This window comes from Exophiala xenobiotica (genome assembly GCF_000835505.1).
Source record: "Exophiala xenobiotica strain CBS 118157 unplaced genomic scaffold supercont1.5, whole genome shotgun sequence".
NCBI classification, from domain to species: domain Eukaryota; kingdom Fungi; phylum Ascomycota; class Eurotiomycetes; order Chaetothyriales; family Herpotrichiellaceae; genus Exophiala; species Exophiala xenobiotica.
Window position 1 is genome coordinate 2,563,879 of NW_013562490.1, and position 22,537 is coordinate 2,586,415.

At 52.4% G+C, this 22,537-nt stretch overlaps 9 protein-coding genes across 10 annotated transcripts; 2 read left to right on the forward strand and 7 right to left on the reverse strand.

Moving 5' to 3' along the window:
• Positions 1–5: 5 nt before the first annotated feature.
• On the reverse strand, positions 6–975 carry PV05_08740 (uncharacterized protein; the record flags this gene model as incomplete). The annotated part of the gene is made up of 5 exons (XM_013458277.1): positions 6–184; positions 254–293; positions 343–469; positions 521–861; positions 946–975. The coding sequence occupies 5 exons, from the start codon at positions 973–975 to the stop codon at positions 6–8; spliced, it is 717 nt and encodes a 238-aa protein (XP_013313731.1).
• Positions 976–2,154: 1,179 nt separating this feature from the next.
• PV05_08741 (uncharacterized protein) lies at positions 2,155–3,548 on the forward strand. Its single transcript, XM_013458278.1, has 2 exons — positions 2,155–2,577; positions 2,647–3,548. The coding sequence occupies exons 1-2, from the start codon at positions 2,540–2,542 to the stop codon at positions 3,173–3,175; spliced, it is 567 nt and encodes a 188-aa protein (XP_013313732.1). The 5' UTR covers positions 2,155–2,539; the 3' UTR covers positions 3,176–3,548.
• A 120-nt stretch (positions 3,549–3,668) lies between these two features.
• On the forward strand, positions 3,669–7,317 carry PV05_08742 (the record flags this gene model as incomplete). 2 transcript variants are annotated; one of them, XM_013458280.1, is made up of 3 exons in its annotated part: positions 3,669–3,854; positions 3,903–6,620; positions 6,668–7,317. In XM_013458280.1, the coding sequence occupies 3 exons, from the start codon at positions 3,800–3,802 to the stop codon at positions 6,850–6,852; spliced, it is 2,958 nt and encodes a 985-aa protein (XP_013313734.1). In that variant the 3' UTR covers positions 6,853–7,317. The 2 variants fall into 2 exon arrangements, with proteins under 2 accessions (XP_013313734.1, XP_013313733.1); XM_013458279.1 differs by lacking the exon at positions 3,669–3,854 and having other exon boundaries at positions 3,876–6,620.
• Positions 7,318–7,319: 2 nt separating this feature from the next.
• PV05_08743 (uncharacterized protein) lies at positions 7,320–8,148 on the reverse strand (the record flags this gene model as incomplete). Its single annotated transcript, XM_013458281.1, has 2 exons — positions 7,320–7,692; positions 7,781–8,148. The coding sequence occupies 2 exons, from the start codon at positions 8,146–8,148 to the stop codon at positions 7,320–7,322; spliced, it is 741 nt and encodes a 246-aa protein (XP_013313735.1).
• Positions 8,149–8,288: 140 nt separating this feature from the next.
• Positions 8,289–10,976, reverse strand: PV05_08744 (uncharacterized protein). The gene has a single exon (XM_013458282.1). It carries the CDS (start codon positions 10,854–10,856, stop codon positions 8,943–8,945), a length of 1,914 nt encoding a protein of 637 aa, XP_013313736.1. The 5' UTR covers positions 10,857–10,976; the 3' UTR covers positions 8,289–8,942.
• A 468-nt stretch (positions 10,977–11,444) lies between these two features.
• On the reverse strand, positions 11,445–12,350 carry PV05_08745 (uncharacterized protein). Its single transcript, XM_013458283.1, has 2 exons — positions 12,033–12,350; positions 11,445–11,978 (listed from the first exon to the last, which is right to left on the reverse strand). Exons 1-2 carry the CDS (start codon positions 12,316–12,318, stop codon positions 11,461–11,463), a joined length of 804 nt encoding a protein of 267 aa, XP_013313737.1. The 5' UTR covers positions 12,319–12,350; the 3' UTR covers positions 11,445–11,460.
• A 1,178-nt stretch (positions 12,351–13,528) lies between these two features.
• On the reverse strand, positions 13,529–16,225 carry PV05_08746 (uncharacterized protein). The gene is made up of 2 exons (XM_013458284.1): positions 15,821–16,225; positions 13,529–15,763 (listed from the first exon to the last, which is right to left on the reverse strand). Exons 1-2 carry the CDS (start codon positions 16,048–16,050, stop codon positions 13,579–13,581), a joined length of 2,415 nt encoding a protein of 804 aa, XP_013313738.1. The 5' UTR covers positions 16,051–16,225; the 3' UTR covers positions 13,529–13,578.
• Positions 16,226–16,755: 530 nt separating this feature from the next.
• Positions 16,756–20,928, reverse strand: PV05_08747 (uncharacterized protein). The gene is made up of 3 exons (XM_013458285.1): positions 20,486–20,928; positions 19,470–20,429; positions 16,756–19,393 (listed from the first exon to the last, which is right to left on the reverse strand). The coding sequence occupies exons 1-3, from the start codon at positions 20,647–20,649 to the stop codon at positions 17,956–17,958; spliced, it is 2,562 nt and encodes an 853-aa protein (XP_013313739.1). The 5' UTR covers positions 20,650–20,928; the 3' UTR covers positions 16,756–17,955.
• Positions 20,929–21,535: 607 nt separating this feature from the next.
• Positions 21,536–22,305, reverse strand: PV05_08748 (uncharacterized protein). The gene is made up of 2 exons (XM_013458286.1): positions 21,843–22,305; positions 21,536–21,791 (listed from the first exon to the last, which is right to left on the reverse strand). Exons 1-2 carry the CDS (start codon positions 22,255–22,257, stop codon positions 21,715–21,717), a joined length of 492 nt encoding a protein of 163 aa, XP_013313740.1. The 5' UTR covers positions 22,258–22,305; the 3' UTR covers positions 21,536–21,714.
• Between the last annotated feature and the right edge of the window lie 232 nt (positions 22,306–22,537).

Genomic DNA, 22,537 nt, shown 5'->3' on the forward strand with positions numbered 1-22,537 from the left:
CGATGTCATTCACTCCTTGGCGTAATGATAACTTTGAATGGACCGTCATTCTTTGAGTGAAATGGTGTCGAAGTGTCGATGGGAGCTGATGAATCCTGTTCGAAGTTGAAACAGTAAACAATCCTCGCAATTGCGATGCCAAGGTTGTCTACGCCACCAGAGTATCCGACGCAAGCCCTTCGACCTGTTTAGGGGGGGACAGTCAGCCCGTAGTCATTGCCACCAAGGAGGGCCAGAAACCCGGCTAACTCACCGGCACCGAAGCCCAGATGGCCTTTCAAAGCCATATCGAGCTCGTCGTTGATGAATCGTTCCGGCCAAAAGCGCTCCGGCTGTCCGTACTCCAAGGCCGAATTCGATATTCCCCAGTGATTCCAGGTGAACACAGATCCAGAGGGGAACACGGTAGCCTTCGAAGTTGTCGTCTTCGAGCAAGCAGTGCGGAATGCCTGTCTCTGCTATAGTAGGTCTTGAATGTGGATCAGTCGTTGAGGTTAAGGGTCACGGGGACGCAACTTACTTCCAACGCATGCTCTCCTTGACTGCGCCTCTAATGACAGGGCATTGAGCAAGATCTTGTGCGACTGGCAATCGCTCACCATTGGCCCCGCACACCCGATCCAGCTGCATCCGTGCGCGTTCGACCCAGTCGGGATATAAAGCAGCCGCTGCCACAACTTCGTGCAGGGAGATTCTGGTGGTGTCCGAGCCTGCTTCCATCAAGGTTCCGGAGATGAAGCAGAGCTCCTCGTCGGAAAACCCTCGGTCCTTCCCAGCATCCAAGAACTCTGTCATGAAGCAAGGCTTCTGGATACCCAGCTTCTGTCGGTGCCGAAGCTCATCCACCTCCCTTTTGTAGACCTGAGTATTCGATGTGAGCTGTTGGACGCGCATGAATACAAGGTCTCTCACTTCAGGGTCCGTCTGTACAGACCATCACCATACCATCTCCAAGGTTGCCACTCCTTCAGCCATGGGATCCTGGTCAGAAATGGAAAAACATCGACAACGGATCGGCCCGGCATGAGATACCGGACGAATTCTTCGGAGGTGTGAAGCAACTCCAGGAGATGCGGATCCGTACGACTGGTCCTTCTTCCAGAGACGACGCTCATAAGCACGGAATTCGCGTATCGAAGATGAGATTGGTACCAAAGATCGGGTCGATGTAGATACTCATATAAGAGAGCACGAGACTCGAGGTCTTGAAACGGTTCATATATGCGCCTTTTAGTGTTGTTCAAGATCTGGTGCATAATCTTTCTTTCTCTCCTCCAAAGGTCGCCATATGGCATAACAAGGATGCGCTTCCCCGCCGAAGCGAGACCGTGTGCCATGGGCAAAACTGGTCGGGTCGAATAGATTGCAGCACGCTTCTCGAGTAGCTCGGTGACTACTCGTCGGGAGTTCAGGATGACCCAAGGGGTCGTACCAATTCTCATAGTAAACCTGGTATAACTCCAAACGAGTGACGCCTGAGTAGCAGTAAGCTGTGCAGAACCACTCACATGTCTCCGTACTTCTCTCCCAGAGCTTGTAGATAGGGGCCCTGCCCGGTAGTGGGCATCTGAAGGCTGTTGCCGATGATGGGTAGCCCTGGGACTGGGTTTGGAAACCGATATTGATACCGGAGAGAGATAGACTGCTTAACCCAGCGGATGCAGAGCACAAGCAGAATAATCAGAGGGAGAGTGTATATCTGACCGATGGCTGCGCATCCTGCCGCTAAAATCGTCATGTTGTCTCGATATGTGAAGATAGCACAGATATTCTCCGTGATACGGTGTGTGCCTGCAGAGTTCGCCCTTCTTCCTTCTGGTAATCACGTTCTCCATATCTTCTGAAATTCCTCAGATTACCTACCAGTATGTATAGAATGTCGGGTAGACAAAGTTCGTCGGGTTGCCGATCGAAGGCGTTCGGGATTATAGATAAATTGGAACAGGACAGTATGCGACGTCCGGCATCCCGATGGAGATAATTACAGTTTCTGCCGAGCCTATGGTCGATGTGCGTATATTGCTTTAAGCTGACTTTGTCCGGCCCAGTTGAGAATCCTGATGAGTCAGCACAATTCGTAGGGGACGCGGTCACGTTCTACAGGCAAATTTCGTAAATATAGTAGTCTTATATGTAAGCCTAGGTGGAAGAGGTCTTACGTATCCATTCGAAGCTGACAGCACTTGACGGGATAAGCCCCGTCGACGGGGTGCGACTTAGGAAGGTAGAAGACGGTGAAATCTCGTACGCTCGAAGTGTAGAGGCCCTGTAGAGCCTGCCACATCTCGGCCTGGTGCAGCCGGCTCTAAGGCATGATCAGCGGCCATTTTCTGAGCGAGGCGGCTTCGTTCCGGAATCAATCAGCCTTCTTTCTAGATTGTATTCAGCTAACTCGACTACGACCAGCCCTCTTGCCCTTTCCTACGATACTGTATGTGAGGAGCGCCCTCATTAACGACGAACGAGAGGAGATCCTGCAGCAATTGCGCCTCATTCATGTCACGGCCAGACGAAAGCGCTCCCCAAGGAAGAGTAAACAATGAACTTCGCACCATACCAAGATGAATCTCCTGAGATGTGAGAACCTTACCGCGACTCATACGCTCGTGTTTCGTCGAATTAAATAGCTAATCTCTTCAATGGCAGAGAACGCGCCCTTTCCCCTCCTCCTGCTAAGAGCAGACCATCTCTGGACTCCCAACGAGTACGCTCACCACCTCCGCAGAATCGACCTTCTCAAGCTCCCCGTACGACATCGCAGGTGCAGTCGCAAGCACCAAGAAGTTTTGGCAATGATGCGTTCGCGGCGGCGCAACAAGAGAGGGGACAGAGCCTGGAAGCTTTCGAGACGAGTCTGCTCATGAGGTTGGACTATGAAGCTATGCTGGCATACCTCCTCCTTCCACCTGCCGGAGGTGTCTTTCTCCTCATAGCCGAGCACAAGAGCGACTATGTCAGATTTCACGCGTGGCAGTCCAGCATGTTGTTTTCTGCCATCTTTGTCCTGCACCTGATCTTGGTCTGGTCGCGGGTGCTGTCGTGGATGTTATTTACGGTTGATTTGGTTTTGATCGGGTTTTTGGCCATGCATGCGTATCGGGATGTCGAGACTTTGGAGCATTACGAGGTACCTTTCTTTGGGCGTCTGGCGAATTCTTTTGTGGACGAGGAGTAGGTCTCCAGTCACGTTGTTATCCCAGAACAAAGAGCCTCTAAAAGGCGTACGAATTGGGCTTCGAGTTTCAGGAATCCTGCTATCCAGGCTCTCCGCTTAGCAAACCCATACGCTTCAAGACTTCAAGCTTTGTGGAATGGACGGCAGCGAGCTGTCAGGGAAAGGGATTGGCACGTGTCGCAGACATTTAGTAAAGGCAGGAGAGGTGTACACCCATATTCCTGGGGCCTGAAGTCTGCTCAGAGCCAGAGATCCCTCTGTGTATAGGTTTATCAAGAAATGATACTTTGAGCCACAAGCCGAGATCCATATCTGAGGGACTTTGAGTGCACTCATTGTTCTTGATTGATCCCGGCTCTGGCTGTGATGGTGGCATAATAAGGTACACAGTACTGTAGAATTCGGAGGAGTCGAATGGCGTTGCCCCGACGACGAGCTACAAAACAAATTCACCGTCCTCGTCATTCGACTGCAATGTCAATGCAGGCCAGTTACTTTCACAACTCCAGAGTGCACAGACGTACAATCACCTAAGCCAGAACTTGCACCTCCGTTGATCGCAGGCAGCATCTCGACGAGTTATCTATCAACCCAACAACAATAAGGTCAGATCAAGAAGGCACAATGCCGGCAGGCACTGCCTCCGACGCAGGCGCCCCTCCTTCAGTACCTTTGAGCTGTGAGTACAACAGAGGACCGGCGATGACTAGCGTGCTGATGGTGACAGTTTCCAACAATTTCTGGGGACGAGATGATGCCGGAGTCGACCCTCTCCTTACTCGCATGCAGAATGCCAAAACTACCTGCGACGAACTCAGAGCCTTCTACAGTGCGCGCGCCGCTTTGGAAGAAGAGTATGCGAAGAAGCTACACAGTCTGTCGCGGAAGCCACTCGGAAGCGTCGAACAAGGCACGTTGCGAGCGAGTCTCGATGTCGCAAGAGGAGAAACAGAATCAATGGCGAAACAACATGCCCTAATCGCTCAGCAAATGAAGTCGGAGCTCGAGGAACCGCTGGCGGCTTTTTCGGGCGGCATGAAAGAACGTCGGAAGATTGTACAATCTGGCATAGAGAAGCTCCACAGGTCCAAGCAAGCACAAACCGCACACGTCAACAAAGCGCGAGACAAGTACGAACAAGATTGCCTGAGAATAAAAGGCTATTTGGCCCAAGGCCACATGGTTATGGGACAAGAGGAGCGAAAGAACAAGGCCAAGCTCGAAAAGACGCAGATAAACATGGCCTCGAACTCGCAAGAATACGAAGCTGCTGTCAAGGTGCTTGAAGAAACCACTGGACGATGGAATAAAGAGTGGAAGGCCGCCTGCGATAAATTCCAGGACCTCGAGGAAGAACGACTGGACTTCACCAAGTCTTCACTCTGGGCGTTCGCCAATATTGCGTCGACTGTTTGCGTCTCGGATGATGCTTCCTGCGAGAAGATCAGGCTTGCTCTGGAAAACTGCGAAGTGGAAAAAGACATCAGCAATTTCATCAAGACCTGCGGGACGGGTCAAGAAATTCCAGATCCTCCACGATACATCAACTTCTGTCGAGGAGATGTTGACACTCAGTCCGAGGTCTCGGAAGACGACAACTACTCTGTGGCACAATTCTCACGCACCACGAATCCTGCTTTCAGATCATCGTCGCCAACTCATTCAAACGCCACGAGAAGTACGCGTGACACTCCTCAACGCATGTCAGAAGAGCCCATGATACCTAATGAAGACGACATGCCGACTCCTTCCAATTCCAACAGTGGTCGTCCGCCCCCTCTCAACTACAAACAGTCCGGTCCCAACGTTCCTCCAAATTATTCACCCAGCCAGCACGGTGATGTACCTCAAGTACCTCACAACCAGTATCCCACCGATGGCATGACCATGTTTTGCCGGACAGATGCACCTCCTTCGGTATCTGGTTCTGCCTTATCTTCAAACACCAGACCTGAAAGCAGAGATAGTGAGAGCCAATACTCCGCACCCAGTTCGTTCACAAGTGCTGAGCCGGTGTCGGCCGCGGCCTCACCAACCAAGACGGCCCCTATAAACGGCATCGAGCTGCCAGGCATGGGTTCTCCCGAGAAATCGGTGCAAAAGAAGCGATCAGGCTTCTTCTCGAACAGCCCTTTCCGGCGGAAGTCGAGGAAGGAGCACGACAATCCTGCAGCCAGTCCTCCAAATGGCAATACATGGTCTTCAAGCTCAGCTACTGGTGGTAGAATCAACCTCAACCCGACTGTGTCCAGCTCGCATTCCAGTCCTACCAAGTCGCCTACCAAGCACACAGCAAGCTTCTTCAACCGAAACACTGCAGCTATGGCACCCGAAGGCGAAGAACCTGCTGATCCTCGAGCAAATTTTCAGCTGAATGTGGGCAACAATGTTTTCGATGTGGCCAGTCCCGATGGTCAAACTGCTACGCCAAAAGCAAGTTCTGCAAATCGCCGCAGTCAATTTCTTCCTCCACCTTCGAGCATGGGCGATGATGCTATGCATGACCCAATCGCACAGGCACTGGCTGATCTCAAACGCACTTCCAATGGTGTGACAGGTATGGCGAAGCAGTCCAGTACCCGCGTTCCAGTGGATCGCTATCACGGCGTTGCAACTCCGGCTCCTGACCAAGACCCGACCACACGGCCAGGCTTGATCAGTGCCGAGAGTCAAGCACGAATGGCAGCCCAACGAGGGACACCGCCGCCGACGTACGAGTCGGCGGCAGAAAGACAGAGTGCGCTGGGTGTGCCGCAACCCGCTCACACTAAGAAGGAAATGCTGAACCGGACAGAGACTTGGGGTGCTGGTTCTGTCGCGTCGAATCCTAGAAGTAATCAACAAAGACCCGGGACGAGAGACGGAAGGAGAAGCCCAGGACCTGGTATAATGAGGGCAGCCAGCCCCCAGCCACCAGGCCAATATCAACGATCGAGAAGCCCGGGCCCAGGCATGATCCCAAGAGCAGCAAGTCCGCAACCACAGAATCAATATCAGCGTTCGAGGAGTCCAGCTCCTGGTATGCCTCGTGCTACTAGTCCGCAGCCTCAACGCCAAGATCCGTACATGAGGTCGCGCAGTCCCGGTCCGGCAATGATGCAGCAGGGTGGCCCACAATACCGAGCGGCTTCACCCAATCCCCATGGAGGCGGGAGACCGAGAGGGCAAGGCTCGGCCTCCCGACAAGGAAGTGGAATGGAAATGCAGCTCAGCTCCTCGGATGTGACGAGATACGATGGATCTGGCAACGGCAGTGGCAGAGGTCGACAAAGCATGGCTAGGCCGACCTCCAGTTTCGGAGGCGATCGCTACCAGCAGCCTCAAGGTTATGATGGGCGTGATTCTAGACAAAGAGGTGGTGCAGACATCGAGTTGAGAAGAGAGAGAAGTAAAAGTCTGGCGAATATTCCATTCCGGCCAGCGCAACCGCAACCTTTGCATTATGGTGAGCCTAACTAAACACGCTAGCAAGCAATGACTGACTGGTAATAGCTCGTGCAATGTACAGCTACACAGCTGCGATACCCGAAGAGCTTACGTTCAGCAAAGGCGACATATTGGCCGTGCTGAGAATACAAGACGACGGATGGTGGGAAGCAGAAGTCCGCGAGAGCATGAAAGGCACGAGAGGAGGCAGTATTGGATTGGTTCCCAGCAATTATCTCCAGCGGTGCTGATTGATTACTTGAGATGTCCGGTGTGGTCGAGTAATAGCTGTTTGATTGCTATTGACGGTAAGGAGCGCATTTGAATGAAGAGCTCCTGATTGGCATGTTTGGGTCGGATGTGAGACGATGTGCTTTTACCATGAAGTCTGGAGCATCACATTGACGTTTGCGGTTGGAAATGTGGAGTCATCGGGAGCAGGTGTCTGTGTATATACCAGATACATAGTACCCAGGGCTCGCTTGCCGGTGGCGACAACGTATGTCATACAGTAACTTGGATTTTTTTTCGGAGCAATACAGTTGAACGTGGACAGGGAAGGTGTTGGATGTTCAAGGACTTTTCTTTTTCACCAGGTTTTGACGCCCGGAGGGGCACTGCGTAAGTCCTCCAGTATCCCTTGATATATAGGTACCTAGGGTACTATACCTGGTACACCACTTATGCCCAAGGAGGACACCACTGTGGGTCAATGAGCTCACCATCCAAACACGCCATCCTTATGCACAAGCCCGGCTCCGGCGTCCGCATCCCTCTCACCCTGCAGGATGCTCAACAGCGTCCTACCCGCGACCATGGGATCACCTGCCATGCCGTGCCAGGGGCGCAGGTTCTCGTCCGTGCCGCGCAGATTACTCACGACGAAGCCGGGCGTCATGGCGAAGACGTTGATTTCGTGTCCGTGGGCGCGATGCTCCAGGAGCGCGACCATGTTCAGCGCCGCCTTGCTGGCGTGGTAGGCGTCCGGGTTTTTGGGCGAGGGTGTGGATGCGCTGGCGGACGAGACGGGTCGCCGGTGCGAGCGAAGCTGCCGGGCGCCCGAGGAGACGTAGATGCTGTACGGTTTGGTGCTGCGAAGGGTTTTGGTTTTGCCGAGAAGAAGAAGAGGACGGAATTTGTCGGCCACGACGGCGGCGCCGGTGACGTTGGTCTCGAGACAGGCGGTGGGTGAAGCGGTCGCGGACGTCGTCCGAGCTGTTGCCAATGGCCGCGTTGTTGATCAGCGCGTCGAGATGGCCGATGCGCGAGGAGATGGTGGTGAAGAGGCCGAGTGGATGGACGCGTCGTCGAGCACGTCGAGGTGGCAGGTCGTCAGGCGGGAGGAGATGTCGGTGGTGTTGTTTGCGTGGCGGGCGATGAGGTCGGTTTCGGGCTTGGTCGAGTTTGCTTAGTGAGCGGTCCGTCATTATTACGTGGAACGTGGTCGAGGCCGAGGTCGAGGGGATGGTGGTCAGGACTTCGGTGGTGGCGAGGCCAACGCCGCTGTTTGCCCCGGTGATGAGGACGATGCGTGGCTCACTCGACATGTTTGCGTTGCTGCTGGTTGCCGGACGAGCAGAGACGGGTGGATGGTCGTCTTTGTGGACACTTGATGTTGTCTTGGTGATGGTGGTGGTGGTGGTGGTGCTGCTGCTGCTGCTTTCAGGATTGAACCTGAAGGAACGGGGCAAGAGAAGTCCAGGGCCGCCTCTACCACCACTGTTTGGAGAAATCTGGAACTGTGCTCGTTATTGCACTTCCACTCTCTTATACCCTCAAGAGTCGAGATGAAGACAATATCTGTTTCTCATGGGAAGGAAGTTCTTGCGGTATTGATATGGACGCCCGAGCTAGGGATACGTTGTTCTGGAGGAGGCGTGATCCACGCACACCAGATCTGGAGAAACTCTGCGAAAGCCTGGAATGTGTCTGGAAGAGATGGCGTAGACACGCCCGACGGTCTAGGTTGAGTCTGTCCATGGTTCATGCAGGTTTGGGGGGTTTGTGATCACTAAGTTCGACATCTCAGCTTCGGGCTTAGTGACCAACTCCGGACGTGCTCGTCCGCGTTGGTAGAGCATTGAGGATGCTGCAATAGTAAAGTCTCGGAACGGCAGGAATGGATGGGATGTCTGCCTACGTACAACAAAGATCCGCCCATTGCAAGATCTTCGCCGTTAAGGTGTGTAGAGAACCGTACCTAGGTAATTCTGCATGAGATCGTGTTGTCTCTTCTTGTCCAGAATATAGGCGTCCGGGTGGAATGTCGCGCCGAAAGATGCTGGCTGTTGCGTGGCCTCGAAACACCACTTCCCATCTGGCTGGATTCGAAAATGAAATGTCACAGGATGGGAGCATCATGACCCGAGATCTGGGGGTCAAATGTCATCCAATCGACGCCGTCAAGCCCATTGAACATGAAACTGAAGGAATCAAGCGTTCCAATCCCTGTGTCGCCATATTGATTGCTCTGTTCGTCTCCCGAAAGCAAAACCAAAGAAGTCGGATCGGTAGGCTGGAAGCCGCTTCCTGTCGAGTGCACGGCGTTGAAAGTATCAGTCCAGGTATTCAGCGAATGCGGCTGTGGAAGCGTGCTGCCACCCGTCGAAGCACCGTCCGAAGACTTCGCATAGTCCAAGGTGAGGCTAATGGCATGAGAAACCCGCCATGCATCTCTGCTTGCGGGAGATTTCTCAACACATATATCGCGAGAGCGCTTGAGAAGGGAGAGTAGCTCCTTCTCAGAAGCGGCCTCACCGTTCGAGGGAAGAAAATTTTGCCCGCCCCCCCGTCTGCGACGAAGATGAACGACGAGGCAGAGCACCATCACCCCGAGAAGGAAATCGTTCATGGTAAAGTTATTGAGCATCCAGCTCCCCAGATGGAGCTGCCCGCCTGGTGCACGCTCGTGGTACATGTCAACAAACTGTCTGACTAGGCTCTTCCCAGCCTCCACGCATGCCACTGTGCTGAAAACACTCCCACGAACCATGTATTTACGGTGGAGAACCAAGCCACTTTTGAGGTGAATGAACTCGATGTACAATCTGGTCATGATGAGAAAGGGCGAATCGGCAAGTGAGTCTCCTAGAGCACGAGTCCGGAGTATGTCAGGAGTAGTGGCATGGACCTGACGTATCTCTTGATCGAGTTGGTAGACCTCCGCCTCTGATTTCTCATTGAACGAGAGAGCATCTTTCGACACCTTGCTGAAGCTGGCAAGCATTCTGTCTTTGACGATGAACCACAGCAGCTTGGTGGGTTCGTTTTCAGATCGAGATGGCGGGAGTTCTTGTGTGTACTCGTTGAAGTCTGAATCCAAGAGATTTCTGGGCGGTTTGGTGTCACTATTCTCCACAACAATGCTGCTGGGTAGACCAAGCTGAAAAGAGACCATAGTGTCGTACTGCTTGCAAACTGCCCAGAACCGGCGGCGCATTTCAGCTTCAAAAATGGTGAACGATCCGAAATGATCGGGATCTCGGTGGTAACCCATCTCATACGCCATGCGGACGACGATGGCAAGAATGGTGCCGGCTTCACGTGAGGGATCCAGAGTTGCGAGGTTCTTGCAGTGCCCATACAGAGCAAGTGCCTCAATGGCAAAGGGCTGAGGTCGCCGGTATCTGCCCACAATGAGGCATTTCGCAGCAGCGGTATGCAAGCGAAAGCGCTGATTGATGAGATCGCCCTGCAGTGGAAGATCGGCACAGGTGGCTCCTCCAACTAATGAAGACATGTAACAGATGGAAAACAGTAAAGACAGCCAGAGAGGATTGACCTTGGTGGGATCGGTCCAGAACTCTCGATACAGCCGCTGGAATTGAAATGCGTGCACGAATGGAACGATGAATGTCTCCCCTCGAAAATAAGCTGCCAGTGCACGATCGGTTTCGACTTTGGGAGGTAGATGCTGGGCGATGATTTCCTGGAGGGAGAAATTGCTCGACCCTCCGAATATGATATCGTCACTGGCTAGAGAAGTTGCAGATGGAATAGGTGCAGTCACTTCTTGGAGGTCGGTTGGCCCAGCAAGAACCACCTTCAATTCCTGGATGTCGTCGAGTATAGCCGACCAGTGCGTGGAGCCGACATATCGAGCGTTGCTGAGTTGCTCGGGTGCAGTCAGGTCGACTGGGTCATGAGGCAGTGTCGGTGGTGTCGTGGGCTTTGCCTGATCAGTGACATTGCCTGGGTGGACGGTACCAGTACTTTGGTTCTGCATTAATTCTTTGACCATGGCTTCCAAGTGCATCAGCCTATCCTCCGCCACAGAGGACCGAGTTGTACTAGCATCGGCTCGACTCTCAGACTCTGAAGGTCGCAGGTAAGAGCATGTCGTTGCGGCATCCCTTCTGACACAGCTGCTGCATGGTTGGGCTTTGTCGCATCGAAGCTTGGATTTCCGACACTGATTGCAAGCCAGTGGCTCCCGGGGGCGCTTGGTAACTCTGCATGCCGAAGGATCAGCTCGAAACTTGCCGGTCAACGTTGTAAAGTCGGCCATCACATTGCTTCCAACTTGTGGTGGTTTGACCAGATACGGTCAGGTTTTATGGAGGTCGAGAATGGAGTTCTAACTTAGTTAATGTTTGTAAGCAGATGAGCTGGGAAGCCTACTCGCCCGGACTTAAGTGCTGCCAGTTCTTCATCCCGGGGGCAAGACATCGTAAATCGTACAGGTGGGGTTCGAGGCTTCGTTCAATACCTTACCTGCTACGGTGGTCCCTGCGTTACCGTAAGTGCTCGGCTTGCGCCAGGCTTAACAAGAAGAGGCCATCAAGGCTTTGTCAAGTATCTGTGGAGTACCTACTATAAGGTACAGTATACAGTACATACACATGCGACTAATCCCAGCATTACCACGGCTGCACATTGTCCGTCCTGATCACCTTCCCAACATCTTGATCTCTTTTTCCCTCGACCACATCCCGTACAAAATTCGCTCCTATCGAGGGATCCAATCCTCCCATTTGCTTGGTCCTTTCTGGATTTCCGCCCAAGCCCGTTACCAACATGCCGGGCGAAATGCACCACACCTTGACCCCATCTTCTTTGAAGATGCGCGCCCATTCTCTCATCATCATGTTCATTCCCGTCTTGGAGGATCGGTACGCCCCGACTCCTAGCCGCATGGGTTCCTTGGGCCATCCTTTTGCAGGCGGCTGGTCGATCCACAACAAGCCTTTCTCGGCTTCTGCAAGCGTGGATGTCCCACTGGTGATGAAGAGCAGCCTTGGATTGGATGATTTTAAGAGCAGCGGTGCAAAGGTATAGGTCATAATGTGCGTCCCCGTGGTATTGACGTCCCAAGACTTGTTCCAGGCTTCTCTCATGCTCATCTTGCCGGCATGGTACTCCTGGTCAAACATTCTTCCTGGGGCTGGTCAGTTTACGGCATCATCAGAAGGGCCGCAGGTTCCGCGCTTACCTGCATTGTTGATCAAAACGTCCAGGTGGCCATAATCGTTGGAGACCTGTTCGAACGCTTTTGAGATGGACTCGTCGTTCTCGATGTCAACCTGGATCGGTTTGATTGTGCTCGCGCTGCCCGAGAACTCTTCCTGTAATTGTTTCGTTGCTGCCTCTGCCTTTCCGAGATCACGACCCCCAAGCAGGATGGTGTATGCTTTCGAGGACTGGCATAGCGAACGGACTGTCTCGTAGCCGAGACCTGTGTTAGCACCCGTGATGAGAAGGACTTCCTTGGAAGTCATGGCTGCGCTTTTCTTGTCTTGTTGTAAATTTGTCAGGGTCTTGGGGTGGCCTGAATGTCAAGTGGTCACAAAGCTGAGTCTTATGTACCCAGCATCTCTACCGGGACCCGCCGGACATAAAGCGCCTTCGGCCGCTCCATTGCCGTTTTCGATAGTCGTGGAGCATGAAAGGGGATTTCCGACCTCATAATGGCGGAGCCGTGTCATTTTGTATGGACAGGTTGAGGATACGCTGAGTGTGACTCGGCCATGGCATTGCCAATTCCAGGGTTCACGTCACGAAATTCAAGCTGCGAAATACTAAAATATTTAAGGGACGACAACTCGCGGCCGAGCACGCCCGCGTGTATTTCCTTTCCAGGTTTAAAAGCGAAAGATCAGGGCCGGAGGTGATTCTAACTCACCCCCTTTAACCATGACAGACTCCAAATCCAGTACTAACTACTTCCTAGATACACTGTGTAGAGTAGGGAGTATCTCCGTAGCAGTCGAACAGATACCGATCAAGACGTTACCGACCGTAGACGATAGGCGGTCGGAATGTTTATCATCCCATCCGTCTTAAGCGACCGTCGTTAAGCGTAGCCACAGCCTTGCCTTGCCCTTGCCGGGAAGCCAGACAAAAAAGAAAAGAACTGAAAGATGCGTCCCCGGACCGAGCGACTACAGTATATATTAGTACTCTTTTTCGACTCACGGTGTACAGTAATGACTACTACTCAGCACTAGTAGTACCGATTAAATCAGCCTCGTGCTGCACGACATGTGGTAGTACAGTATGTCGCACGCCGGCGTCCTACCATTGGAGTCCAACTTCACAGCTAGGAAGGAATGTGGCCCACCAGCCAGATCCGGAACCATCTTGCGAGACGGGGGAAGCACCTAGGTACTGTACATGATGTCGAAAATTCTGATTCTGCTTGCACAGAGATCTCGTGTCAGGCTTTGAAATAACTATAGGACGGCCGTAAATCGAGTATTAGTATTGGTAAAAATTTTAGCCCCCTTCAGTGACTTTTCACGGTGTTGCTGATTCGCACGTACGTGTAAGTAATCCAGAAGGGCCAGATCAAGCGAGTCCAAGATTACGGAGAATTAAGTAGTACTATCGTAGTATGTAAGGCCTCCGGTTCTTAAGGCTCCCTGTCTGCATGCATGCAAGTCTGCTTGGCTCGGGACATGACTGCCACAAGCGTGAAGAAGTTCAAAAGGCCTTTTCGTATTCTTAGGATACTACCAGTACTGCTATCTACAATTCAATCACAATGAATGGCGCTGCTCCATATTCCCTAGCCCATATTGCCCACGCATCAAGTCGCCTGGATCCGACGTGTGCATATCGTCCAGATCAAACCCCGGTAGGACCTGACTCGGGTCTTCGGCGAAACCGACATCAAAGTACTCGTCAGCGTGAGGCATGCCCGCCCAATGCTGCATCGAACTGTAATCCCAGCCATTCATCATCTGAGGACCGCCCATGGGACTGTCCCAACTGGTACTCCACTTGATGGTGTCAAACATGTTGTCCATGTACATCTCCTGACCGGCCGTGCTTAGTGGCGGCCGCGATGTGGCCCCGTAAGCATTGGCGTGAGAGACATCGACGTACGACGGTCGGAAGGTGGGCAGGGCATGTTGCTGTTGAGGGACTGGAGTCGACGTGGATGTCGGAGTCATGTTGCTTGGTACACACAAGTCCTGTGGCTCCGTCGTCTGGGTAGTACTACTAGCACCAGTGGCATGGTGACGCTTGCTGGCCTCATATAGCCGTGCGACGACCTCCAAAGATCGTTTGGCTGTCGTGGACCATGCCTGCAGGTCCCGCATGGTGGCCATGGCGACTTCGACCTGCTGTCGAGAGCTTCGGACAACGTTGGGGTCTGACGGCTCAGAGTAAAGAGACAGGAGTGGCACCATGACCGCCTGGTACATTAGCCAATTCGCGTTCCAGCCTGCCATTTGACACGGTTTGTGGCCCCGCCAAGTTGTTGCTATGTCGTTGATGAGGTCGGCACAGGCTTCGCGGCAAAGCTCAATGGCTGCTTTCTTTTCAGGAAGAAGCTTGTCCCATGTGATCTTGCGCATCGCGTACCACAGCAGCACTGGCCGGTGCAGGAAGATGCGATTGGTGTAGTATCGCCATCTCATGACGTTCTTGAGTGTCGTTATGCCAGGAGACTCGTTCATGGAGGATCGCGGTGACGCGGGTGATACCGAGGAATGCTTGAACCATTCAATGTAGGTCTCTTCCAGAGCTTGACGCTCGATCTCATCAAGCAGAGGAGACACGGCCAGAGTATCTTCCATCCGCGTGCTAATCATGCAGAAGCGTATGTTGTCCTGCACCAGCGACAGCAGCGCGGTTGACTGACCGATGGGTTCTAGAGGAAGTCTTGCAGTTATAGCAGGACTCATCCGACCCATGCTGGGCCTCCCCAAGGAGTTGCCAGCCCAAGTGTCTAGCATGAATACGGACCACCAAACACGTCGTCGCATTTCAATCGAGTAGGATGCTTTCTCCGCCTTCGCCGGTCCGACACCTTCAGAGTAGTCTCGGTGCAGGCCCAGCATGGTCGCGATTTTGAGGGTGGCACCCATCAGAGAGCTTGCTTGATTTGGAGTCTGGATGTAATGTAGGTAGAAGCCGCTTAAGATAGCTAAAGCTTGAACTGTCTCCAGATGCGCAGAGTCCAGGACCTCGATCGTGAGGTGTGTTTTCAGACGGTTGAAGTATACTTGATGACCCGTGTCTTCCGTGCTTCTACTTGCAATGCATCCCATTGCCAGGACGGTGTTCAGAAGTAACAGCCACCTTGAGTCGGTCCTTTCTGTAGACATGTAAGTGTCTCTGAATGACTGCTCTTCAATCAGCGGAATAAAAGGGTGGACGTAGGTGAAATATGCGTTGATTAAGGGGATCTCGTCCCAAGCTGGCGAGTTAGAGACGTCGTCGCCTTGGAGTGTCTCATTGTCCACGGTCTGATGTTCAGGCGGGAAGGAGGCTTCTCGGCTCGCAACAACGCTTCTGTCCGGACTTCTGGAAAGGCAAAGGCAATCAGGATCCAACCAGGTAATGACTCGCAAAACGGCCATGACCGATGATATGCCGAGGTACGATGGGTTCTGATTTACATGTAAAGATAGCATGTTCACATCGTCTGTGATGCCTCTGATTGCGGCCGGTTTTCGATCGAAGGCATCGCTGTATTCTCCAGGCATGGGCTGCAGTTGTTCCAGGCTGCCAGCATCGGGGTCGGTTGGGGGTGGCTTTTCGTCCACACTGGGTGTCCGTGGCGAAAGTGGATGACAAGGGCTCGTCTTTGAACTGAGTTCAACGAGCCTCTCTCGTGACAAGTCCTTGAGCTGATCTGGGTGAACATCAGGAAAGAGCTTCTGAAGAATGCCTCTGTATTCCTGAAGTGTCTGTGAGATCTTCTCGACGGACCTATACAACAGTCAGAACAAAAGTAGATGCAGGGGCGCAACTGAGCTTCTCTCTTACCTCCTTGAAGGTACTTGTCTCTGGCGAGGTTCCGTGTAATGACAGGAAGCTGCTTTTCGATACCATTGACATGTTTCACAGGGATGTTCGCCATTGCAACGGATCTTCCGTCTTCGACATGGCTCACAGGCTCTGACCGTCGAAGTTCTTCTCTTTGCGGCAGGACTGGCATGCTGATCCGCGTGCAGCTCGGGGCTTGTGTAGTGGGCAGTTTCAAAAGTATGAAACATTTCGACACGCACTCAGATTTGGAATCTGATTGTGCTGTGGAACGAACGCAGTCGCAGAGTAGATAGCCCTCTCCTGCCCAACGGCTCGATTCATGAGAGTCCGGACGAGACGGTCTGTTGCGCGATTGACCAGCGCACACCAATAGTCCTCTCCAAGATCTGATCAAGAGTTGCCTTCCACGTGCGCCAGTTGGTCTCAGTGAACGCAGGAGTGGCAGCTTTCGAGGATAATAGTAGTTTTGTTTTCCTTTGGGCCTCTGACGATCTTGAGGTGATGTGGGAAAATAACTTGGATTCGACAGAGCAGGCAGCCGGAGACAAATAAGATGACGACGACCCCCTGCGGTGCTCGAGAACCAATCTCTTTGACACGCCAAACATCGCCGCAGACCCTAGAATAAGGCCAGACATATAGTGCATCCAAGACAGTATAACATGATGTCTTAAAGGGTGCGTAATTTAGCAAATGGGAGAATCCGGGGAAACTGACATACAGTAATTTCTACATCAAGGGCCCATTTGTTAGCTTGCTTGAAGTGATCTTCCTGCGTTAGCCTAGACGACGTCGTCGAGAAGCATGGAAGGGTCGAAAAGGTGGAGGTCTCCTATACTGTAGAAGGGAAAGTTGGGACAGGGTGGAAGGAATTCTGGCCAGTGACAGCTGCATTTTCCCATCGTCAACGGCATGCGCCGTTCTATGATAAGCCGTTCAAGGAGAGAAGCGACAAGGTAATTAGCGGCTTGCTGCTTCGCACACCCGGCAGCGCAGGGTGAGTCTGCACCCTCGTGTTCTGTGTCTCAATGCCCTAGTCCAGCAATGTGCAGCGAAGCTAGACATCTCATTCGGTGGGGCCCTCCATGTTGAGATATATTCGGCAGCTGCTTGTCCTTACCATTGATGAGAGTTAGTTAGCCGGGCAGTGACGAGACGGGGCCATCATTTGAATGCCTGGCTTCAAAGCCTACATACAATAGTAGAAACTCGCCCCCCCTTGTCACCCGAAAATCAACCAGGGAACAATTTGTCAGGCGAGGACGCCCAGTAATTGACGAAACACCACCACCACCAAGCACCCTAGAGCAGAGCGATCAGCCTCTAAGAGCGCAAGGCAACACTACTTGTGGATATTCCACAATACAGCCACATATGTAAGTATACAGTGGGCTGTTCACTTGATGCTGCAAGGGCAGGAAGAGTTCCTTTCGTCCCGGCCCATACCATCCCCTGTCTTGTTCTTTGCTCTCCTGGATAACAGCCTTTTTCCTGACCTTTTTAGCCGACAGGCTGCGGGACAGGAACTGGTCCAAGGCCCAAAATTCATCCGACGAACGAAGCTTACCTGTACTAAGAAGCATATCGAGGTAGCCTCGGGAGCCTCGGTAGAGTATCATCGTAGTCCTCCAGCTCACAGACTCAGACTTAGCCGCTTGCCAACCTTTTTGTGGCTTCCGAATATTTGCCCTTGCTCGCTATCGTCTCTTCGTACACTCTCATGACGGTTGTTCGCTGATAGCAGACTTTCTTTGGATCCCACGAGTCCTTCGACCCCTGTACCTCTCCGGTAGCTTCTCGAGTAGTTGGGTGGTTGGGATACTCCGGGTACCTCGCATTCCGGTATTCTACCGACTCAACAGTTGCAACGCTCCCAGACGAGTCAGAGTCCCTATCTCGCCATCGCCATCTTTCCTCCCTTGCGGCTTCCATCACGCTATCTTTTGGTTTTCTAGAATATCGGTTGATGCTTGCATGGATCTGGGATGCTCGCACTCTTCCCTCGGCCCGCCCCAAGCCAGGCATTCGTCGTATTGTCAAAGGTCTCGTTTATAACAATGCAACGCTGCCCCTGCGTGAAGCTGCAACCATTTGGTATGATGCGTGGATGCTCCTCACCTCTTATGTCCATCTCATTGCTCCCCAGCCCCTAGGTACGTCCAGTCCAAAGCAGGATCGCCAGTCTTGAGACCTCGGACATGGATGATTTGCTTGTCGTTGGGCACGACATCAATGGCACTGTCGCTGAGATGGCATCCTTCACGTTCTTCAAAGACAAGGCACTTGACGGGCCTCTCGGCCGTAACATGCATCTCGTCTCCCAGAACCTCAACCTTGACGTTACGATCTGGAAACTGTAGGTACTTGAGAGGTTGCGGCCAATCGGTGTCGCGGCCCACCAATTTCCCATCCACCCAAATTCGCGCAGCCAGAACATGGGGCTCTTCCTGCACGTTGTCAACCTTGCCCTTTGACACATGTGTCGTACCATTAGCGATTAGCCGGATGCCCTGCTTCACGACCTTCTCCTTGATCTCGCGGCCCGTTCGAACTGAGACAAATCTTACCTCCACGTCGGCAGTGATTTCTGTGAGGCGCGAACTGACCACCCACAATTCCCAGTCCTGTGTCTTGGGTTCGCGAGCATGTGTTACACTCCAGTCATGATGAGCCCGGCGAATGCCTACCGCCACCGGGGCCAAGACACGCGCCATGGCGTAATATGCAGGCTTCCTTCTCAGATAATAGTCCACGATTGACCAGCTCGTCGTGGGCCAGCAGTCGTTAAGCTGCCAAACCAATGCTCCACCACAGTGTCGCCCGTCACCCCACTGCTTCCGCCATCCACGATAACCATACATCAGCGCCTCGCATTGGATGAGCTGTGTCAAGTGGATGTAGGCCTCCAACCTTGTTGCAGTCCTCACGTTCTCTACCAGATAGGTGGCGATTCGTCGTTCATGTCCGTCAGCTTTGTTATGGAAGTCGAGAACATGGCTCTGAGGGTAGAGGTCTTCCTCCTTCTCCACAAAGGTCTTGATAGTTGCAATATGGGGAAATGCCTCCATGCCGAATTCTGAGTTGAAGCGTCCACCAAGTGAATCGAAGATCTGGTATTTCTCCTGTGTGCCGTGCCATACGTTCCACTGGTGCATATCCCCAACGGTGGGGTCCGAGCTGACCTTACCATGGCTCCACGGCGATCCAGGCCAATATGGAATCCCGGGAGCTTCGGCGGCCGAGACTCGAGGCAGCAGTGACTCGTAAATGTATCGGGCTGGGAAGTCGGACTTGAGCCAGTGCTCTTCATTCTTGTCCTCATAATCATAAGTTAAGCCTACCGACTCTTGCACCTGATAGTCTTCGTTGTTACCTGCCAATATTGCCAGACACGGATGATGACGGATTCGTCGGACATTGGCCACAGCTTCTGCCTCGATGGAATCGAGGATGGCAGGGAAGCAAGGATAGTTGCCACAACCGAACATGAAATCTTGCCACACCAGGATTCCCAACTCATCGCATGCGTCATAAAACGCGTCGTGCTCATAAATTCCCCCGCCCCATACCCTGTGTGCTATCGTTAGTAGTAAGTCTGGCAAGACGTAGCTGCGCAGACAGGGAGCGTAGGAAATGGACGCCTTACCTGATCATTTTCTGGTTGGCAGGCACCATTAGTTCGATCCACGCTCGGTATCTTTCGGGCGTCACATTGGTCAGGAAGCTATCTGTTGGTATCCAACACGAACCACCACAGAAGATGTCGACATCGTTGACCCTAAAGTAAAACGATTTTCCATGGGAATCGTTATCCTGAACAAGCCGAATCTTGCGCAGCCCGACTCTTCGAGACACTGTATGTAGCGGCATGCCGTCGCTGACTGCGGTGACACTGACCGTATACAGTGTTTGCTTTCCATATCCATGGGGCATCCACAACTCGGGATTTGGGACCTCAAGATGAGTAGAAGCTTTCCCGTGTTGGCCCAATTTGACACAACCCGAAGAGATTGTCTTACCATCCAGACTTATGTTGAAGTCGGCCAAAAGATGGGCAGGCGAACCGTCATGTCCTTCAATCTCTGCTGTCGCGTGAATTGTGGCAAGTTTGTGGTCATCCGAGATACTGATGTCGACTTTGAGGTCGGATATTCTGATAGTGTAAATCTCCAGTCGCGCAGGCCTCCAGATTCCCGCACACATCAATACAGGACCCCAATCCCAACCCCAATGGTACTGAGCTTTCCTGACCGCTAACCGGGCGGAGTCACCATTGAAACAGATGAATTTGTGTTCAGGATGCTGGTCTTTGATTCCTCTGGCTTTGAGAAAAGCAGATTCAAACTCGATCTGAAGATCATGGCTGGCCTTCGATTTTATAACTTCAGTAATATCTACTCGGTGAGGCAAGAACATGTTGTCACTTTCCAGAATGGTCCTTCCACCCAACTTGACGTGAGCAAAAGTGTCCAGGCCGTCAAAGACCAAGATGACTTTCGCCGACAGTGGTACATTTGGTCTTGTCAGGGTAGTCCGATAAGTCCACGATTTCAGACCAACCCATTCAGCCTTGACCTCGTTGAAGCCGATGAAAGGGTCTTCCAACCTGAAAGGATCAGTTTGGTCAGCATCAGCCTGGTTTCCGGTCATGGCTGTACTCACCTTTTGCTGTCGATGAGGTCTTGATGCACTGTGGATGGTATCCTCTTGACAGGAGACCAGGCATTTTCGCCGACGTCATCGGTCTGCTTGAAAGACCATCCAAGGGAAAGGTCAACAATCTTCACTTGAGCGGGGTGAGCCATATCCCCAGAGATGTCGCCCATCGCTCGATAATAGGTCGCTTGAAGAGCACGAGGGTAGGAAGAAACGCAGTGAAAGAGGTATTCGTGGAAAGAAACCACATATGCAAGTACTTATCACACCGGCTCACCCACCCCCAACGCTAAGTAAAATCAATGCTGCACCTGCCGTCTGTCATGTAATTCACGCCATCGACCGCGGATGGGGAGCAGAAGGTATATGAGGACCATTGATTGCTGTAAGCGATGTCGGAACACGTAGAGTCTACACACTGCTCCTGGATCCAGTACCCTCATTGAGCGACACGGAAGATAGCAAAAGAGGCATGGAGACGCTCTTTGCGGGAGATGACGATTGACGGCGAGGAACGAAGTCCAATGGGCATGGGGGAGGAGGTCCTTGGGGGGCCATCATGCCGGGGCGGTTACCTAAAGCACATTCGGAGATGCCAGCTCCCGGATCTGAACAGGAATAGTGTCTCTCTTCAACTCAATATGCGCAACGCAGAAGACATGGCATCCTTTGCAGGAACATGCCCAGGACTGACGAACTTCATGTCCTATGGCCTTGACTCGACACCAAAAATACTTTCAGCAGATTAGCGAGTCGGTTTCCCACCGATTGGAAACGGTACCCTCAGAGTCGGCCGACCCTGGCTGAGATTGTGGCGAGCTCAAAGATTTCTTGAATATTATGCCTGTGATACCTTCCAGCTCCAGTTCACTTGCTTGCAATACGAGTATTGCATACCTGCTCTACGCCGCTGAGGGTTAAGACTTGAATTCGGAGTCATACTCGGACGCACACACAAAGGACGAGTGCCTGGAAAATATGCATCATACAAGCAAAGAAAGAGACGGGCACGCAGAGCAATGCGCATCTTGATCGATCTCACTGAAAAGGTGTGTGGTAACATGAGTCGATGATTGGACCAATGCCTTTCAAATAAGCTGCGTTGTGTACCAGCAGACTCCATTGACAATTCAGTCGTGCGAGGATTGAGACCAGAGGATTCCTGTGAGGCTCCGAAACGAACCTTCGGTTTTGTTCATTTGAAACAGTGAGTGCTCCTCTGGCACATGAGGCTTCTACCAACCCCAAGTACCTGGTCCGCCCTTCATGGGACCTTCCAGCTCGCTTGTCACCCATCCACCATAAAAATCACCTGTTGCGGAAATCAGCTGGTCGCTCAGCGTCGCGCAAACAGGTTCTTTACCTTCTTGAGGTGTCACTTTCTCATCATCAACGAAACATACCCACGGTACATCATTGGCATAGAAGGACACATATCCCTTGATGTCTTTGAAGGGTGGGGTCGGCGATTCATAACTCCATACTTTACCCTTGACTATTTCGCCCGTGGATCGATTGATGACATCCCAGTATGTTGCGCGACCCTTCCACTCGCACAGCGAAGCTTTATTGGGTATCTGACTGAGCTTGAAATTGTCTGAGATCGAGTTACGTGGAAGGTAGTATGTTGGCGGATGGGTAGTTTCCAAGACCCAGAACGAAGATTGAGTCTCGGCCAGTGTTTGACCATTCCATCTTATTTGTAGATGCCTGGGAATCTGCTCCAATGACGGAGGGCGTGGGAAGTTTTGTACGTTCAACTTCGCCTTTGCAGCCATCTTGAAGCAAACAAAAGCAACCACTAGAGAATCTGATGTGAAGGTCTGTTGATGACGACGTGATTATACGACTAGCATGTGTACCTAATGTAGAAGTCGGGCTGACACTTCCCGGAGAGCTAGTCATACAAGTCGCGCGGAGATCGGGGACGCTTTCGTCCTTGGGGACATGATTGGGACCACTGTTATGTCTACTGTGCCATGCAAGGGTTCACTGTACATAGTAGATCCTACCTCAGCACCTGCCTTCTACTCATACGCACATCTAAAGCTTCATGGC

Bases quoted from the DNA above. Each gene is read 5' to 3' on its own strand.
- PV05_08741 (XM_013458278.1), top strand. From the start codon at position 2,540: ATGAACTTCGCACCATACCAAGATGAATCTCCTGAGAT. The intron at 2,578-2,646 runs GTGAGAACCTTA...CTTCAATGGCAG, and splicing joins CAAGATGAATCTCCTGAGAT to AGAACGCGCCCTTTCCCCTC.
- PV05_08744 (XM_013458282.1), bottom strand. From the start codon at position 10,856: ATGCACTTGGAAGCCATGGTCAAAGAATTAATGCAGAACCAAAGTACT.
- PV05_08745 (XM_013458283.1), bottom strand. From the start codon at position 12,318: ATGACTTCCAAGGAAGTCCTTCTCATCACGGGTGCTAACACAGGTCTC. The intron at 11,979-12,032 runs GTAAGCGCGGAA...GACCAGCCCCAG, and splicing joins CGTTTTGATCAACAATGCAG to GAAGAATGTTTGACCAGGAG.
- PV05_08746 (XM_013458284.1), bottom strand. From the start codon at position 16,050: ATGTTTCATACTTTTGAAACTGCCCACTACACAAGCCCCGAGCTGCAC. The intron at 15,764-15,820 runs GTAAGAGAGAAG...ACTGTTGTATAG, and splicing joins AGACAAGTACCTTCAAGGAG to GTCCGTCGAGAAGATCTCAC.
- PV05_08747 (XM_013458285.1), bottom strand. From the start codon at position 20,649: ATGGGCGACATCTCTGGGGATATGGCTCACCCCGCTCAAGTGAAGATT. The intron at 20,430-20,485 runs GTGAGTACAGCC...TGATCCTTTCAG, and splicing joins GACCTCATCGACAGCAAAAG to GTTGGAAGACCCTTTCATCG. The intron at 19,394-19,469 runs GTAAGGCGTCCA...GATAGCACACAG, and splicing joins GCCAACCAGAAAATGATCAG to GGTATGGGGCGGGGGAATTT.
- PV05_08748 (XM_013458286.1), bottom strand. From the start codon at position 22,257: ATGGCTGCAAAGGCGAAGTTGAACGTACAAAACTTCCCACGCCCTCCG. The intron at 21,792-21,842 runs GTAAAGAACCTG...TTTCCGCAACAG, and splicing joins GAAAGTGACACCTCAAGAAG to GTGATTTTTATGGTGGATGG.